Source organism: Corapipo altera, unplaced genomic scaffold (assembly GCF_003945725.1).
Source record: "Corapipo altera isolate COAL_440 unplaced genomic scaffold, ASM394572v1 22b, whole genome shotgun sequence".
Taxonomy (NCBI): domain Eukaryota; kingdom Metazoa; phylum Chordata; class Aves; order Passeriformes; family Pipridae; genus Corapipo; species Corapipo altera.
In genome coordinates this window covers 603,956-622,038 of record NW_020884876.1, presented here as the reverse complement: position 1 = coordinate 622,038, position 18,083 = coordinate 603,956, and the positions used below count along the sequence as shown (strand labels likewise).

The window sequence follows — 18,083 nt, the reverse complement described above, 5'->3', positions numbered from 1 at the left end:
TAAAGGAGAGCTCATTTGATATATTCATTGAGATGCTGGTGATATTTTAAGTAGAATCTAACAAAGTTGACTTTGCAATTTGGTGAATGTTATAATGACTGTGGGATGGCATTTAATTAGGCTAACTGCTTTTTATTGAGGTTATGGTTCTCAGTATTCATTTATCATACATTTGTTTTAAGGCTAGTTTCACTATGGAAAGCGTTTCTTGGATCAAGGCAGTTAGCCCATCAGTAGTGTATCAGCTAATTTTGAACTTGATGACAATTAACCTTTCATCAGTCAAGTGTAGATAGAGATCTACAGCCTCACGGATGGTGTGCTGCTGTGTAGCACATGAATTTATGTGTGTCTGTTGTTGTGTGAAGATTGTAGTTTGAAGCTCCCAGGAGATCTGATACTGCTGTGGTTAGTACATGTTTCACATATCCAGAGTGGTGATGCCTTTTCATTACCATGTCCTTCCTCAGCAATTTGGTGGTATTTTGACCTTTATTTAGTATTGTTTTTCCCTCTTCAGTTATATCTACTTGGGGTCTATAATTTTCTATGGTTATTCTCTTTTTTCTCCAAGTCTTCATTCATCCCCTGCTAGTTGGTCTGGATAAACAATGGACTATGTCCATTTACATTTTAATTATTTGATTACATAGTGTGGCCAAAACCCAAAAAGAAGATAAAACTTACCAACCAAAAAAATAAGACTCACCAGCTTACATTTACAGGTTTCATTCAAATCCAGCTGAAATAAATCTCTCTAAGAATTTTATCAGTCTTAGACTTCAGTTTCGGTCAAGGCAGTACAGGTTATGCTAAAGCCTGCTTTATCTTCCTAATAGGTTGTATTTTTGTTGCATGCAATAGATGGAAGGCTTTACTTAGAAGACATTTTGTAGAGGAAGATGAATATATATTTGTCTACAAATTCTACAGTAACAAAATACTCTTGATCTCTAATATTAAAATATATTTGGCATAAGGGCCCCTACTAAATTTTCAGCTAATATTAAAAATGTTTGGAATAGAGAAAAGGAAGATCCTACTTACTGAAAATAATGGGTACTTTCAAGTACTTCCTTAGGCAAAGGGCTGCTTTAAGAAATTTTATTTATGATTTTCTCAGAAAAAAAGGAAGAGGTGTACTTACTCTGTAAGTAATAGGTGTTATGGTCAATAATATAATCAGTCGTTGCGAGCCAAAATGAGGGGGAGTGTTGATCTGCTGGAGGTTGTGAAGGCTCTGCAGAGGGAAAGGCTGGACCTATGGGCCAAGGCCAATGGTATGAGGTTCAACAAGACCAAGTGCTGGGTCATGACAACCCCAGGCAGTGCTGCAGGCTGGGGACAGAGTGGCTAGAAAGCTACCCAGTGAAAAGGACCTGGGGGTGCTGGTTAGCGGACAGCTGAACATGAACCAGCAGTGTGCCCAGGTGGCCAAGAAGGCCAAAGGCATCCTTGCTTGTATCAGAAATAGTGTTGCCAGCAGGAGCAGGGCAGTGAATATCCTCCTGTACTCGGCACTAGTGAGGCCACACCTTGAGTGCTGTGTCCAGTTCTGGGCCCCTCAGTACAACAAAGACATTGAGGCACTGGACTGAGTTCAGAGAAGGGCAATGGAGCTGTGAAGAATCCAGAGTGAGTCTTGAAAGGAGTGGCTGAGGGTGTTGGGGTTGTTTAGTCTGGAGAAAAGAATGCTCAGGGGCGATCTTATTACTCTCTACAATTACCTAAAAGGAGGTTATAAAGGTGGGGGTCAGTCTCTTCTCCAAGGCAGCTAGAGATAGGACAAGAAGTGGTCTCAAGCTGCATCAGGGCAGGTTCAGACTGGACATCACAAAGAATTTCTTCACTGAAAGGGTTTTCAGGCATTGAAATGGGCTTCCTAGGGAGGTGATGGAATTTCCATCCCTGGATGTGTGCAAGAGATGACTGGATGTGGCACTTAGTGTTGTGGTCTAGTTAACAAGGTGGTGATCTATCAAAGGTTGGACTCAGTGATCCCAGAGGTCTTTTCCAATCTAAATGGTTCTGTGATTCAGTGAAAACAAATCATACATCATGTTCTGCAAGTTTGTAATCAGAACGTGGAATAATCGGTGCAAGAAAAGAGAAGTGAGAAGTGTATTATATTTCCTCATTTGTCTGGGTTGGAACAAGAACTGCTCAGAACATCAGGAATAAAGGTATTAGCATAATGTTTCCTGAAAACAATTAATTTTTTTCTATGTTGAAAGATTGGTTTTTTTACCAAGCCTGTGTTTGTAGCCAGGGCTGCTGTTTAAGAGGAGGAGGAGAGGCTGGGTAATGGATTAATGGGAACATTATAAGATTACCAAAGGTAAAGTGCTAAAGTCCTGCACCTGGGTGGCAATTCCCCATCAACAGGACTGGAGCTAGCTAGCTGGGGAGCAGCTCTTCCAAAAGGATCTCAAGTTCCTAGTGGAGAGCATGGAACCTTGGCAGGAAAGAGGCCCAGCAGCCTCCTGGGCTGTAGAACCAGGTGCACATTCAGGAGGTTAAGAGAAGTGATTGTCTCCCTCTGATCAACACTTGTGAAACTGCATTGAGATACTGCATCCAGCTTTGGGTTTAAACTGGAGGGAGCTCAGTAGAGGGCTACTGAGCTGGTCAGTCAGGAGCACCTGCCTATGGGGAGAAGGCTGATCTGACTGGAGAAGAGATAGCTTTGTGGGAATCCAACATCAGCCCCCAGCAGTTACAGAGAGATGATCAAGAAAACAAAGATAGGCACTTCCTAGTAGTGCATGGTAAGAGTATGAGAAACAATGGTGATGAATTACAACACCAACTTGTAATTCCCAACTTTGAGTATAAACAAAAAAAATTGCTGGGAGAATTAAACAGTGGAACAAGCTGTCCAGTGAGGTTTTGGGATGTCTGTCCATGGAAGTTTCAAAGACTAAGCTGGATAAGGCTGTAAGCATCCTGGTCTGAATTCAGTGGCCCTCCTTTGACTAGCAGTAAACTTCCAGATACCTTCTAAATTGTATATGGAAATTAATAATTTCTGTGGAAAATCACAGGAATCATCTTAGAGTTGTTTTTTAATTTATTTTGTGGGTTTCTTCTCCTTGTTTCTTTTTTTAGCATTGTTTGCTACCTTACTTGTGCAAATTTCATGCTCTCTGTTGTATAGCACAAAGGTTGTAGAAACAGGTAGTTGTCTCTCCTTCAGGTCTACAAAACTGGGAAGAATATCTATGTGGTCACATATGGAGGTAAAGAGTTCTTTTCATTAAGATGGTCAAAGTAACATTACTATACTATTCAAGCTGAATATGTTTGAGAATGCAACAGCTCCAAACTGATGCAGAGAATTACCCTGTACTTGGATAGAGAGATGTGAGAAAAATTGTCAATTGATTTCTGGACTGAAAGTTGATAGGAGTAGAGGCAGCAGTTATACTGGTCTGACCATGTCAATATTTGGATGAACTTTCAAAGAGAAAAAATAAACTTTGTATTAGATGAGAAGACAGACGGATAAAGAATATCTGTGATGCTTTGAGTCCTTATGGTATTTTTTTGTGATCTGTAAAAGCCATTTGAATTAGTAATATCTGACTAGTGTAATTTCAAATAGTATGCAGCATTATATGAAAATTGACTTGGAGAAGAACAATTTGTGTGGATCTCAGAACAAAATTGTTCTTCTGGAAGATATCTTTAATAATATCTGTTGTTCTTCATGTTAAAAATTCACATTTCAATAAATATTTTTTGCAGATTGTGCCTTTATTAAGTGTTTAGAGTTAAGACTAATTGCATTGTTCAGTAATTTTGGATGTTTTTACTATATTAGTATCACAGAGATGTTGAAGATTTTATAAGATGTGATAATTCTTATAAGTGAAGGTCTTGCTAGGACTAAAATTAATTCTACTGAAGTTATTACGCGTGAGAAAATGTTTTATATCTTTCAGGGATATGCTTCAAAGCTGTAACGACTCAAAAGATCTTGATCATCTGATGCTTGTGATATGTATTAAGATATCACAAGTTTTATAGTCTAAACACTCAGATACATAGGCAAAACTTTTTGTTTCAGGGAAGGAACAGCAGGGTTACATGTTTTTATTCTGTTAGTGCTATGATTGTTCATTTTTTTATGACAGAGCTTTAGTTATTTAATACTAAGTAAACTTCCTTATGTAGTTTATACTTCTAATCTAAAGTTCTAATGTTTCTTTCTGTGTACAAATTTCTAATATTTTTTCTATGCTTTTCCCTGATAATTAAGGTCCCTAATCATCCCTTCAGTAAAAACTCAGAAGAAAGGAAAGAGGAAACAGGGCAAAAAAATTATAAATAGCCAAACAAATATGACTTTAGAGAAGATGAAGAGCACAAGGCATTATGTGTATTCAGAAGAATCAACCTAACAGTATGTAGTAGGTGTACTGGAAAAAAAGACATAGGGAATAAGTGAAACATACTTCAATGGGAGAGTGAGATACAATTTGACACACAAAAGAATATGCCAAAATCTGGCAAGGCAGAAGGAGTGGGAAATAGATTGATGAAAGCAATCTGAGATGGAGTGGATGAGAGAAAAGAGATTTTTATCAAGAGAATGTCTAAACTAGTTTTGGAAGGATGAAGGTGAAGGAACACAACATCAGTGACACTATATCAGTGACTCTATATATTAGGAAGAACAAGTAATGCTTTTTGGAGATGTATTTTCAGTAGCTGTATTTCTTTGCTTGTAAAGAAAGTTATATGTATTTTCCCAGAAATTTTCTGTGACACATAAAGCATATGAGTGAAGATGCTGATGATGAAATGCAAAAGAGAATTTGTTTCCACAGAAGGGTAATAGGACTGATGAGTATGAAGTCAGCCATGAAGTTTGAAAGATAAATCTTGACAGATGTTTAAACCGTGCACTACTGACAGCTAGCAGTGATAGTGAGCTTTCAAGAAAATCTTCTGTAGAAAAATGTAATTGTGCTCTGTTCCAGCAGTCATGACTATGTGGTCCTGTCTATTGTTGCTACTGAAAAGAAGTAATATTTGTGTATGTACAGGAGTCCCAATCCTTTCTCAGCTTCTAAGGATATTATGAGTCTGTCTGAGGCCCTTGTTTTATCTTAGGAAGATCCAAGAAAATATGCAAATGTGTAATTTAAATTGCTGACATGAGAGTAATTACTCATTCCTACCATGGTGAAGTTGCATTTTGCTCTCTATTTAGGGAAGTTTCCCCTGTTTCAGGCACTTCTTAAAGTTATCATCCTTCTAGAGTTAAAATTTTCATCTACACTTGTTCCTATGCCTTGGTTGTTCACATGTCACATGCCTAAGTACTTACATTTCTACCTTCTGAATTAGTCGTCAGCAGCCTCTCTACAAATGTCTGACTCTGGACATTGGGGTGTCAGTGACCATGTTTAGCTTTTTAGCTTTAGGTCTTCTTTCATGTGTGGAATTTGGCTAGGTCAGAAAACCTCTGACCTCTTATTTATGGGGCTATGAAATATACTTCTTTACCACATGCAGACATATAATGTTTGGTGTTTTGCAGTAAGCTAGTGCCTGGTTAGATGTCTGATTTGTTGGAACACTTCACTGGGAAACTTCTCTGTTGTGACTGACTTATTAGGAAGCCCTGTCTGGTTTAAATGTGCTATTTTGACAAACCTCTGAAGCAGTATTGTTGATAACAACGTAATCTCCCATGTTTACACTTTAAGAAACCTTATCATTTTTTTCTGAAAGTTGAGAGAAATTGCTTGCTTGTTTGTTTGTTTGTTTATTAAGTAATGGAAAATAAAGGTTAAATCGTATTATACTTAGACAAAGGACATCTATAGAATATGCTGGGAAGCACGGCCAGTGAATAATAGCTGTCTTAAGGCATGTTTCATCATTTAGCTAAGTATCACTGTGCCCTACCCCTGCACTGGTAAAACTCCTGGAGCAGCTGAAGACCCTCAGCTAAACGAAGTAACACAACCAGTCTTACTGTTTTCATTAACGTACATAAGGTGACTAGGAAAAAGGTATATTCCTTCCACATCTTGTAGCATAGAAATTATCTGAAACATTGACTTTTCTTCTTATTTGTTTATTAAATGATTATCAGAATATTCCTTGTACGGAAGGATTACTTTATCTCCAAATAGACAAGGCCACTATGCAGGTTGTCTAAACCTCACAGGTACCAAGGGCTTGATTGAATTGCTTGCGCGCAGACATGAAGCATCAGTGGAGATACCTCATATTCCTTGCCAAGTCTCTGCTGCTCTGGAAGTCTACAGGCTCCCTGTAAATCAACCCAGATTGGGGGACTGGATATCCTTGTATGTGTTTGATGGGAACAGGAGCCTAGGAACGCGCAACTAAATTGATGCTTCGCCATGTTTAAATACTCCCACTTATCCTATATGTGTGCTTCTGTGTGTAATACTTAGACAGGCATGATGTAAATAACAGTAGGAACACTTTCACTGTATCAGGTTTTTTTTCCCAATTCATTACATAACTTGACAGATGTTAATTGCAACTCAAAGCTCATCTGATTGGTTTTTCTCATATTTAAAGGAAAACAAAGACCTATGACATTAATGTCTGAAGATGAGCATGTTGCCTGATGTTGAAAAGACTTATTTAGTCATTAGTCACTTGTGCTCAGGGATTTATTAGTCATGGTAATGTCTCCAATTAGTTGAAGGACAGAGAGTATAATTGGGGCACTTTTTGCCTAATTACTGTTAACTGTGTACATGCAGTTTACTGTTGAGTTTATGAGACTAGCTGAAGTGTTACATCAACAAGCATCTTAAGAGGTGAGGTCTCTTTCTTATTTATAAAATCATTTAATTCAGGATTAGCACCTGCAGTAATAGATGTAAAGTAGTGCTGTGCCATGAACAGGAACGTTTTAACGTTTGATGTTGTATTTTTGTTCTAAGTCACAGTCTCTCCAGACATTCTGAAAAAGAGCTACTGTCTGAACTTTGTTGGAAAAAATCTATTTTATAGTAAATGGAGAGAGGATCAAGCATTGTCTTCTGTGTATAGTGAAATAACCTTTAGATGAACTTGGAAAGGAAAAGAATTCCTCTTTAATTAAGTTTGCCTTTCTTCCTGAGGTTGTGAGAGAGAGGGGAAAGCGCTACTGTTACAGTGAGAATTGAGTTAATTGACATTAATCTTCATAGGTTTGTTAGATCTGTTTTAATGGCAAAGAAGTAAAAAGGTGCTCAGCCAAAGTTAACTGCTGCTAAATAATTGAATGGTATACCTCAATTTAACATTTTCTTTTCTACTTTGAAATTAAGTTTGATGCCTTCTGTCTTTCCTTCTATCCCATTCCAAAACCTGGAGAAAGAGCTGGAGATACACAGTAACTTGGTAAAAGAGTAGCAGTTTTGAATCATCTTGTCTTCCAAAGTGAATGTTTCTTTAAAGAACATGGTCCAACAAGCTTGATTCGATGCTGGTAACACCATCTCAACTGATCTGTTCACTGTGTACAAGGGATTTCTATCTTTGAAACAGACTAATTCAAATCTCTTTAGCATGACAAAGACTAGTAATTCTGGACATTACTGGAATGTCCTGTTGCCTTCATATCACTAGGTGGTCTTTTTGGGGAACTTTGTGCGATTCCTCCCAGAATACCTGGATTGAGAATTCAAGTTGGCAGGTGGTGTGCTTTGCTTCCCTGGAGGGCATACAGAAGACTTTCTCTATGATTGGGTCACTTCGTTTTTCCAGCCTGCATTGTTCCTTCTTACCACAGTCCTGTTGTTGCACACTGGTGGCTATGGCTTAGGAGTGAAAGATGAAAAGCCCAGTAATATAGAAATAGACAGAGTAAGAACAGCTGTTTTCACCATGTAGAACAGCAGTAATCCAGTTCCTCCACATTTGGTTATATTATCATCTGATCTGTGATGGTCTCTTTGCTGGTTTATCTAATGGATTAGTGAGTCACAAGCTCTTGTTAGCCTTGTGTATTAGTATGGAAGTCTACTGTATTTCTTTTCTAGTGGGTGGCACTTTTTTCAGTGTACAATATTTTCTAGATAAAATCACATAGTTCTATGTAAATAGTCAGAAATGCACATTTCAAGCCAAAACTTGTCAGACACTAAGTGTTGCTTCTAATAAAAGTGTCTTCTTAAATGGATTTATTTACTAGTGTCTAGAAAAGCTCTCAGATGTTGGAATGGAATTTTTCCCTCTCCCTCTGGAATTGCATTAATAGCTTTCTAAGCTGTCGCTGTATACCTATTTGTCGTTCAGAGTTTTAAAATTGGAGGAGGACCAGAGGGCCTCCAATCAAACAAGACAGAAAGTGAAAATTTAAAATGGATTTGTATTTGCATTTTTTTCTTGTCAATTTTAAAACTTATTCAAATATAGTAAATAGTGGAAAAGAGACAAGTGGAGATCAGGTTGCTCAGAGAGGTTGTGCAGCTTCCATTCTTGGAGGTCTGCAAACCCCAGCCTGATCAAGCCATGAGAGAATTGCTCTGACCTCAGAGCCAGCCCTGCTTTGAGTAAGAGTCTGGACTAGAGACACAGCTCATGATCCTTTTCCCACTTGAGTTGTCCTGGGAATCTATAAATAAAATTAAGAACTCTTTGAAAGGTCAAGATATTCAAGGAACTGCGAGTGGAGGTGTTGTGGATGTAACTCCTATTGGCTTTTGGTAGTAATGACACGACTTGTACTTTTCATTTTGGCTAAATCTCTGCTATTCTTAATAACATTGTGGAAAGAACATTAAATCAGGACAAAATAGTGTCACAATCACTTCAAATTCTCTGCAAATAACTGGGCTGATCCAGTGAGTCAGGTGCCCTGGATCTGTACAGAGCTCTGTTTTTTTTCACTGTACTTTCTGTTGTTTGTGGGATGGAGAACAAAAAGAGGAAGAAGGTCAGTTTTGCAGTGGGTATGTAGAGAGCTACTTATAAATTAACTTTTACTCCTCATCATCTTAATGCCTCTGGGAAAAGGCTGGGATTGCCTCTCTACTCTGAGCAACTGTAATTCAATTTGTATAGTAATTAGATGCAAAAAAATTACAAGTAGACCATAAATAGATACATTAAAAAAAACTGTGTGGTAACAACACATGAAAGAGATGGCAATAGGTAGCTTTGAGGGAAAAAAAGTGTACATTTACAAAACTTAGCTTCCTACTTCTTTTAGTGCTCCCATTAGTGGGATCCTGCTAATGGGAAATGTTAAATATTTAATATCTGACATTTCTGTAATGTCTATGTAGTGCAGTAAAGATTAAGTATTTTATGGTGCATTTCAATTTAGAAGTATGAAAGTGCTTTTCAGACTGTTACAGGGAAGCTGTCATGTTACTTTCAGCTTTAACAGACTCTTTCAACTTGTTTGCAGCAAACTAGGTATGAAAGCTCGGATATCCAAACAGTTCATCCTCTGGGAACCTCTTGAGTTGGGGCACTGTTGACTTGAAGTTTCTGTCGCACTTCCTAAATTAAACAGGCATGCCAAAGCCACCAGGCAGTTTGCACAGCCATGATAGTTGTGATTTTCAGTGAGACTTGCTACTGTTATCCAAGAGGTTACAGACCGGTTTGAAGCATTACCACAAAGGACTGCAGAAGAAACCAGGCTTGCCTACTCTTTCTCTGTCCTTTACTGACTTTTTCTGTCTGTTTTTCACATGGAACATACTAGAGGTTTTCTTTCCTGTAGGAAATTTACTGAAAAATACCAGCCTTAGTTTTGAGGGCAGAATATGTCTGTGTAATTTAGAAGCCCGTTAAATTCCTTTCTATAATAAAGTAGTTACATTTTTAGTTTTGGTGTACAATAGAAATTGGCACAAGGATAGTAATTTAATTTCTTCTTTTACTGGAATATTGTACTTATGTTAACATTGGATCTGATTTATAGGGGTTGCATATGTTCTGCAATTGCTAGCCAGTGCCCATTTGTGAAGATAGGTTGTGCAACTGTCAGAGTTACTGCTATCAATCTGATGCACTTTGGTTGACCTCTAGCCCATAGCAGTTCCTTGAAATAAAGTAGATGAGTAATACAGATTGCAGTTTTTAGCACTGGAGGAATACTGAAGTACATACGCATTTGATTGAAATGGAAAGAAAACTACTTCCAGGCATTCTTTGACCTTTTGGTGATATCTGAGTGAATTTTCAGATGTAACCAAGGTATTGCAATTATTTTTTAATGACTTAGTGATTAGCAATATATTGCTGCTTATCTAATTAAAACATAGGTGATAAATGAATGTGTGTTTTCCTGGTACATTTGTTTCATCTTGATAAAATAGGTAGCTAACAAATGGTCTTAAAATGGTGTACCATTCCTTTCAGTTAACTGCACCATATATACATGCAGATATGTAGTTGACACATGACTGCAACTTCTGCTAATGTTTAGTCAAAGCACATGGATGTAATGTTTGTTTGCTTTCCTAAAATGTATGGAGTTGAATAATTATACAAGTCTTATTTTTTAATATCATAGTTAGAAGAGAGACTACTAGGAAAGATTCTCTTAATGCTCTTGGCACCAAGATCCATTATGATTAAGCATCTCTTAGAAATATTTATCATGACTTGAAAAAGAAGTACATGTAGGGAAAAGCTTTGGAATTACAGTTTGTGTTTTAAAACAGGAAAAGGCTAAGAGTAAGATGATGCCTACTGTTGCTTTTATGGGTTTGAATCATGGCTTGAGTTTTTCTGTATGGGTCATGTGTTAATGCCTCTATTAACATGTTTATTGGCTTAGACTCTCTACCACCATAAAACAAAATGTTGGTATTTTAAATAAGGGCCTACCTTTTTCTGTTGGCACCAGAACGCATTTGGATTTTTATAAAGTACTCTAAATAGTGTTCAATATTTTATTTCTTTCTTCTTCACCTCTTGTGTATTCACTTTCACTGTTTCTTATTGTTTTCCCTAATCTTGTTTTTCTTTTTTTTTTTTATTCACTCAACATAGAGCTGATAAAGCAGACGATGAAGATGATGAAGATCTAATGGTGAATAAAACGTGGGTCCTTGCACCAAAGATTCATGGTGGAGATGTAACTCACATACTGGACTCCTTACTTCAAGGATATGACAATAAGCTTCGGCCAGATATTGGGGGTAAGCTCATAAAATGATTGAGTGTAACAGAAAATGTGAATAGAGATAATGTGCGTTTTGTCAGATGGCAAAAATCCACTTGTTGCAATTTCTAAAACTCAAGATAGCAACCAGCAATTAAATGCAATGGTTTTCTGAAACTGATAAAATTAATGTTCTAGGCAAGAGTAGATTTTATGTTCTATTTACCATCTCTTTTTCTTATTGAAAATGTTTTGGGGGACAGTGAGCAATCTACAATAGATCACTGAAAGGTATTTACAATTTACTTTGTTTAACAAATATCTTCTGACAGAAAGAAATGTAGATATAAATCAGCTATGGTTATTTAAAAAACTGATCTTGAATCTGTAGGAGTATATTAAATAATTATTCCTAGAGATTTTACTCTTACTGTAGAAAAATATAACTCAACCCAGTTCTCTTCTTTCTTTAGCTCAGATTTTGAAAAACTTCATAAGAATCTAAAAATATAAGTTACGACCTTATCTTTTCTAGAGGAATATAGGAAGGAAGATTGCATTGCTATAGATCAAACTTTGCAGCTTGTAGGAAGGTAATTTTGTCTTTCAATAGTCAAACCATCAATTTACATATAATTATTAAGTTTAAATACTTAAAAGAATCTTGTTTTGAAAGCGTATAAAACATGAAAGCTTGGCAGCTCTTGTCTACCATATGCATGCTGGATCAAATAAGAAAAACAATGTATTTTCTCTGAGTTTGTTTCCTGAACTGTGAAGGGAGAGATAGAGGACATAATTGTTTGTTACATACCTGGCATTCCCTACCAAAGTCTGTAAGATGCTTATGTGCTAAACAATACAACTGCTTGTTTCATTCATGTCAGAGAAGAGAGAGATGTCATCTCAAACTATGCATTTTCTTTTGAAAGCTTCTGACAAATTGTTTTCTTTCCCCAATTTCTTAGTTCTGTTTTATTGTTGACTGTTATCCTGAAGATGTTGAAAGGCAATATTTCTCTCCCTGTCATAATATAATCATATGTGAACCTCATAAAGTTTAAGTCATTTTCTTCATTTTCATTTAATTGAATTACTATAAACATTTAGACAACAAAGGAGGTCTTCCAGGATGTTTTTCCTTAAATTCTCAGTGTGAGACAGATGTATAGAATTACTGTTGGGTCTTTTTTCCCTGTTTGATGCAACAAACAAAATGATTATGAGGGAATAAACCATGATTCCTTCTAATGATTAGCTGGTAGGTGGGGTTGAAAGGAAAGAGAATTCTTTGTCTCTACTCTCTCCATAAAACTTAAAAATAAACGGAGAGGATACAAAGGAAGAGGAGTTTATTCTGACATGTCAAATGTATTTAGATACACTGAGATTACCTCAGTGGGTTGGAGCATGGTGCTGATAACACCAATGTGGGTTTTATCCCTGTACGGGCCACTCACTTAAGAGTTGGACTTGATGATTGTTGTGGGTCCCTTCCAACTCAGAATATTCTGTGCTTCCTAGGTGGGTATGGAAGAATTTTGATATAATGCTTACCTTTACTTTTCTGGTTATGTACTGAGTCTTGATAGGACAAGAATCCTGCCTTTTTGTGAGTAACTCAGTGTACAGCTTTTTGGATTCAAAATATCAGGTCCTAAAAGAAGAAAGTTCTATCTTCTCTCACATAAATATTCCCTTTGTCTTCTCAATACTTCTATACCAATCTGACCTTTGCTATCTGGGGCCTGCCTCCACCCACTATACTAAAACATAAAGTTCATGCAGAATCAGCCAGAGTGATGAGGAGACATTTGGGAGTATTCACTTTGTTTTCAGGAGAACAAAGGTTAAGACTGATTCTCTTCTGGATGAAGGGTAAGTTGCAGACTTCTGCCACAAAACAGAAATTTTGGATAACATCAGTTGAAATTTCTGACTTCAGGTGAAGGTATTGCATTCTGTCCAGTTGTTTGAGAACTGCAGCAGATATTTAACAGACAGAAAAACAAAACTGGGCTATAATTTGTTCATTCTGCTTCAAAGTGTCAGATTCCATATCTTCAGAGTGTATGTCAGTACTTGTACAACAAGGTTATTGAACTGGAATTCTCATTATCTTTTAAAGCAATAATATCCCACTGAGCGTTCTTATGATTGAATTACAAAGCCCATTTACAATAACAACATTTTTTGTTTTGAACTTGCACTCTTTGGATTTGAATCTCAGAGCAGAATTTTGTGTGCTTCCTGATGTTGACACAGAATTTCAGCATCTCAGAGTGAGATAAGGGTTTCATTGTTAAGCATGAAGTTAGTCAAGCGCCATGCTGAAGGAAAGCCAAATGAAAATCAAAACTTCGGAGACAATACTGAAATTTACTAGGAGAAAACTGTTCTGTCATTTTCTGTTTACCTCATTCAAATGTCCTTGAGTTGTAGTGGTTTCTTAACTACTACCCTTTGCTATGTTTATTAATCTTACTTACTCAGTTTATGTAGTATGCTTTAAGATGCTTGGAGCATAAAGGTTCCAGCATGGAAGGTCTAGTATTGAAGTACCATCTGCTCAGTATGAAGTAGTAGTAGTTACCAGATGAAGTCTCCTATCCGTAGTATAAATAATGTTTAATTATGGATGTGACCTTGGTATGTTGATTTATTAATAAAGCAGTACTATTCTCATTGTAGCATTACCTTTTGGTTGCCAGATTTTATGACCACACTGTTTAAACATCAGTTCTGCATCAAAGTAGTTATTATTTTTGAACTTTCCTTTTTAAATTCTAGCCGCACATCATTCCACCTCTCACGTCTTAGGGGCACTGATATATTAATATTATCCTATCAATGCGCAGAGCATTTTTTCCAGCAGTGATGTGTGTATGGGTGAAACACAACTGATCAATCTGAAAATTTAATTAAAAATAGGAAATAATCATCACATATCTTTAACTTATATGGAGTGTTTCAATCAACAGTTTGAGGCAAGTCATCACTGATAGAGTTTTCAAGAATGGTCAGGGTAAGTGCTCATGGACATACAGAAATTAGATTCCTAGAGAAATGTGGATGACTGTTACTGCCCTATATGCAGGACCTGGGTAAGAAATTGCATCTCAGGGCACTAATGTGGAAAGTCCTGTTCTCTGGGATACAAAGAATACATGGACAAAAATTGGACTTTCAAGTGACTAATGGAAGCACTAATTTTGAAAAAATATAAGAGTAGTAGAAGGAAATTCTACTGAAGGAGTGATCTTAGTATAGCATTGATGAAAGTATGATATAGGCAGAAAACTAATAAGCTTGATCAAGTAGGAAAATACCAAGTAAAGATAGAGAGATATGTGTTTTTAGTTGAAGAATATTTTCCAAGAACTGAAGAAAATCAAAATAGAAGAGAAAGATGTAGAAGAGCATATTCAGTGAAATTTAAAGGTACTGGATGTGTACACTGCATAGAAAATGATGGAAATAATAAAAGTGGTGGGGTAGGAGTATTTGCTAAAGATGGGTTTCTTTTGCATGAAAAGGTAAAAAAGTGTGGAGGACAGGACTCTGCTTTCATCAAAATCACTTTGAAAAATTCTTCAAAGATACAGCTGGAAGCCTGCTGTAGAAACTTGAGGCTGAATTTTCAATATAAATAACCATAAGAGTAGTAATCTTAGATAGCTGGTTGTGAGAATTTTATTATTCCATTAAAAGCTATTACAAATTTAAGGCCTCTGTTATTTCTGAATGTGATAATCACCTAATTTATTTGCTGACTAACTGCTTTATCACCTAGAGGGGATGCTTCTTTAAGTGATTAATTAGGAGTTTTAGAAAACATGCTCAAAGAAAATAAGCCTGGATGAAATTATCAAAAATGGTCTTAGTTAAAATTAAATAGTATGATAAGTATTAATTAAAAAAAAAGTGATATGTCTTAGACTTTCCTTAGAAAAAGAGGAAATTGTGGTAAACTATGGGAACTGGTTAATGAATTTAGATGGACTAACATGCTATTTGTTAATGAATTGAACTAATAGATTAGAGTAATGAAAATGGAGCAGTATTAAGCAATAAAAAGTGCAATGTTCTGCACTTTTACGTTGATGATAAAAATTTCTGTCAGGAGATGGGTGTTTATAGACTGAGAATAGATGATAAGGAGAGCTTTTAAGTGTAGCAGGCAGAGATATTTCAAATATCAGAAGCTAAAAATTGGGCCTGGTAAAATACAGGCTATAAAAGAGGCCCTTTGGGTGGCAAGGCCAATTACTAAAATGATTTGTCAATGATAGGGGTGGATTTTTATCACTATGATTTCTCTAATCAGAAATAAATATATCTCAATATTTTTAAAACCAGAAGAAGTTTAGTCTAGTGAAAAAAAGGTGTCAAAGCAGGAAATCAGAAAGTGGGTAGGTCTCTCTAGATTTGGTTTACCAAAGAGGTTTCCTATGTGCTTCAGCTATGTTAGGAGCTGGTGAACTATCCCTTGTGGACAGCTGCTTCTTGGTGCTCTTCTTTCTCTCTCTCTCTCTCTCCCTCTTGAATATTCAATCTGTTGTTCTCTCACCTTCTTACTTTACTGTAGCCTGGGTCATACTGTCTCTGTGTAAATCTTTAAAGTCTGCAAGCCCTTTCTCCCCTTGCTTAGAAGATTCTGTAAGTTTACAGTGCTGTTTTGCACTTCATACAGGATGTGTGATGTCACCTTCTTCCTACTTGTACTGTTTTCAGGGCTGATATAAGATTTTTAAAGTAAAATAAGAAGCATTCACAGTAGAAAAATCTTCTCAAACCATCTTTCATTGTTAGCTCTTTGTGGAGAGGAAATGAACAATAGTAATTATATGGATGTTAAATTATTATTGAGAATGTATTTTCCTCCAGCATTTTTCATTTGCATTATCATTTCTGGTTCAAGAACACAAGAAGAATGAATTAGTTCTTCTAATTCAGAAGTACTTTGCTCTGTACCATACAGAAGAACTAATGTAACAAAACAGATTCTTCCAATCTTCTTGAATTGTATTCCTTTCTCTGGTTTATTTTGGTAAATTAAAATAATTTCAACAGAAGCAGATTTTCAAACTCTTCACTGGCTCTTAATACCACTAATAATCTCACTCAGAGCAGTATGGAATAGGAAAAACGAACTCTCACTCATTACCGGAAAGCCCTTGTGGCAGATGAAGTACTGCTTGCTGCAAGCTGGAATTTCATAAAATTGACATAGCTCCCATTAAAAACTGGCTCACTGACAGATCTCAAAATTTAGTTGTTAATAAGGAATATCAGTGGTTGGGCTGCCTATAATGGGGCCTCATAGGAAAGTCTTGATCAAGAATAATGGTATTTCGAATGACTTCAGCAATTCATTTTTGTAGTAAAGTTGGCAGATGACACCAAGGCTGTTGGAAAGGGAGAGGCTGCATCTTCAGGGTAATCAGCTCCTTCAGAATAACCAGAGATATGAGAATTGAGCGGGGGGAAAAAAGAGGAGGTGGAAGGGGAAGAAACCTATGGATTGGATTTCAAGGTGAGAGATTCTGCATAGTAAATTATTCAGCATTGCTTGAGCAATGAGTCAGAACACACTTTGATCCATCTCCTTGTTTTCTGGTCTGGCAGTGGGGCTGCTGTTATGTAAACAACAGCAGTTAAATTAAAAAGTGGTAAAATTAAAAAAAAATAAAATTATCTGTTTGTGAGGTGTGGTATATGTTAAATAGATTACAGAGTACATATGAGGGGAGACCTCATTGCAGTCTACAGCTTGCTGGTGAGGGGAAGAGGAGAGGAAGGCTCTGATCTCTTCTCTGTGCTGACCAGTGACAGGACCCGAGGGAATGGCCTGAAGTTGTTTCAGGGGAGGTTTAGGTTGGATATTAGGCAAAGGTTGTTCACCCAGAGCTGGAACAGTCTCCCCAGGGAAGTGGTCACAGCACCAAGCCTGAGAGAGTTCAAGATGCCTTGGGACAATACTCTCAGGCACACGGTGTTACTCTTGGGGATGGTCCTGTGCAGGACTAACGGTTGGACTTGATGATCCTTGTGGGTCACTTCCAACTTGGCATATTCTGTGATTCTGTGATATGCACACACACATTATAAACTTTTTACTCTGATATTTCAACTTGTGCATATGAGTTCTTGTGTTTTCCCCCTTCCTTTATGAGCTCTGCAGAAACTAAAAACATTTGCAGCTCAATCACAGAATATTCTGAATTGGAAGGGACCCACAGGGATCATCTCAGGAAGTATTTAGGAAATAAATTTGTTTCCAGAATCTTTTTAAACTTTCAGTGAAGCATGCTGGGGACAGGATGGTGATCAAGTGACTTTATGATATGTGGTCATAAAAAATCCTTTGTGCAGCCTCACTGGTTTGTCTTTCTGTCAGGCTTAGGTTTACACCAGTAACTGGATTTGGAATCGAGAGGAATTTCCTCTCAAGTGATCTTGGCAGAGAAAAGGTATCTTAAGATATTTAGGAAGTGTCTTGCCTGTCATTGTAGCTGGCAAGGATGTCAATGATACCTTCTTTCTTTCTGTGTGTCCAAGTTTTTAGAGATATAAAAAACCTTCTTGCTTAACATTTTAGGTGTGTTATTGAGCACTTGAGCGATCTCTAATGGTTTGCAGTATAAAGAAATTAAATCTGATGACCTAGGGCCCCTCTTCTATAAAATCAAAATGCCTTTTTGTTTGTATCTTCCCCTTTTTTCATCTGCGGATGAACGAGATGCTTCATTTTATTGTGTCAAATCATGAAAGGACCAACAGAGCTCTATTATTAACCCTCTCCTTTCTGTTGGGTACCAGGACATATATACTTTTGTGTCAACATTCTGGGTCTCTAGTAGAAGCTAGAAAAAAATGCCTGGTAAACTGATGAAGTTAAAATGCATTCTCACCTCTTGTGTTGGAGCCTTTTTTCTGTATAAACCAGTTAGGAGGAAAAGACTGAATTATAAGTGAC

General features: G+C 36.8%; 1 protein-coding gene across 2 annotated transcripts in view; it reads left to right on the top strand.

Moving 5' to 3' along the window:
- Window positions 1–18,083, top strand: part of GABRG1 (gamma-aminobutyric acid type A receptor gamma1 subunit) — a 55,388-nt gene that overhangs the window by 7,375 nt on the left and 29,930 nt on the right. For both annotated transcript variants that reach the window (XM_027635424.1, XM_027635425.1), the window contains exon 2: window positions 10,993–11,141. In XM_027635424.1, the coding sequence (XP_027491225.1) occupies window positions 10,993–11,141 (149 nt within the window). The remainder of the gene's footprint in view (window positions 1–10,992; window positions 11,142–18,083) is intronic.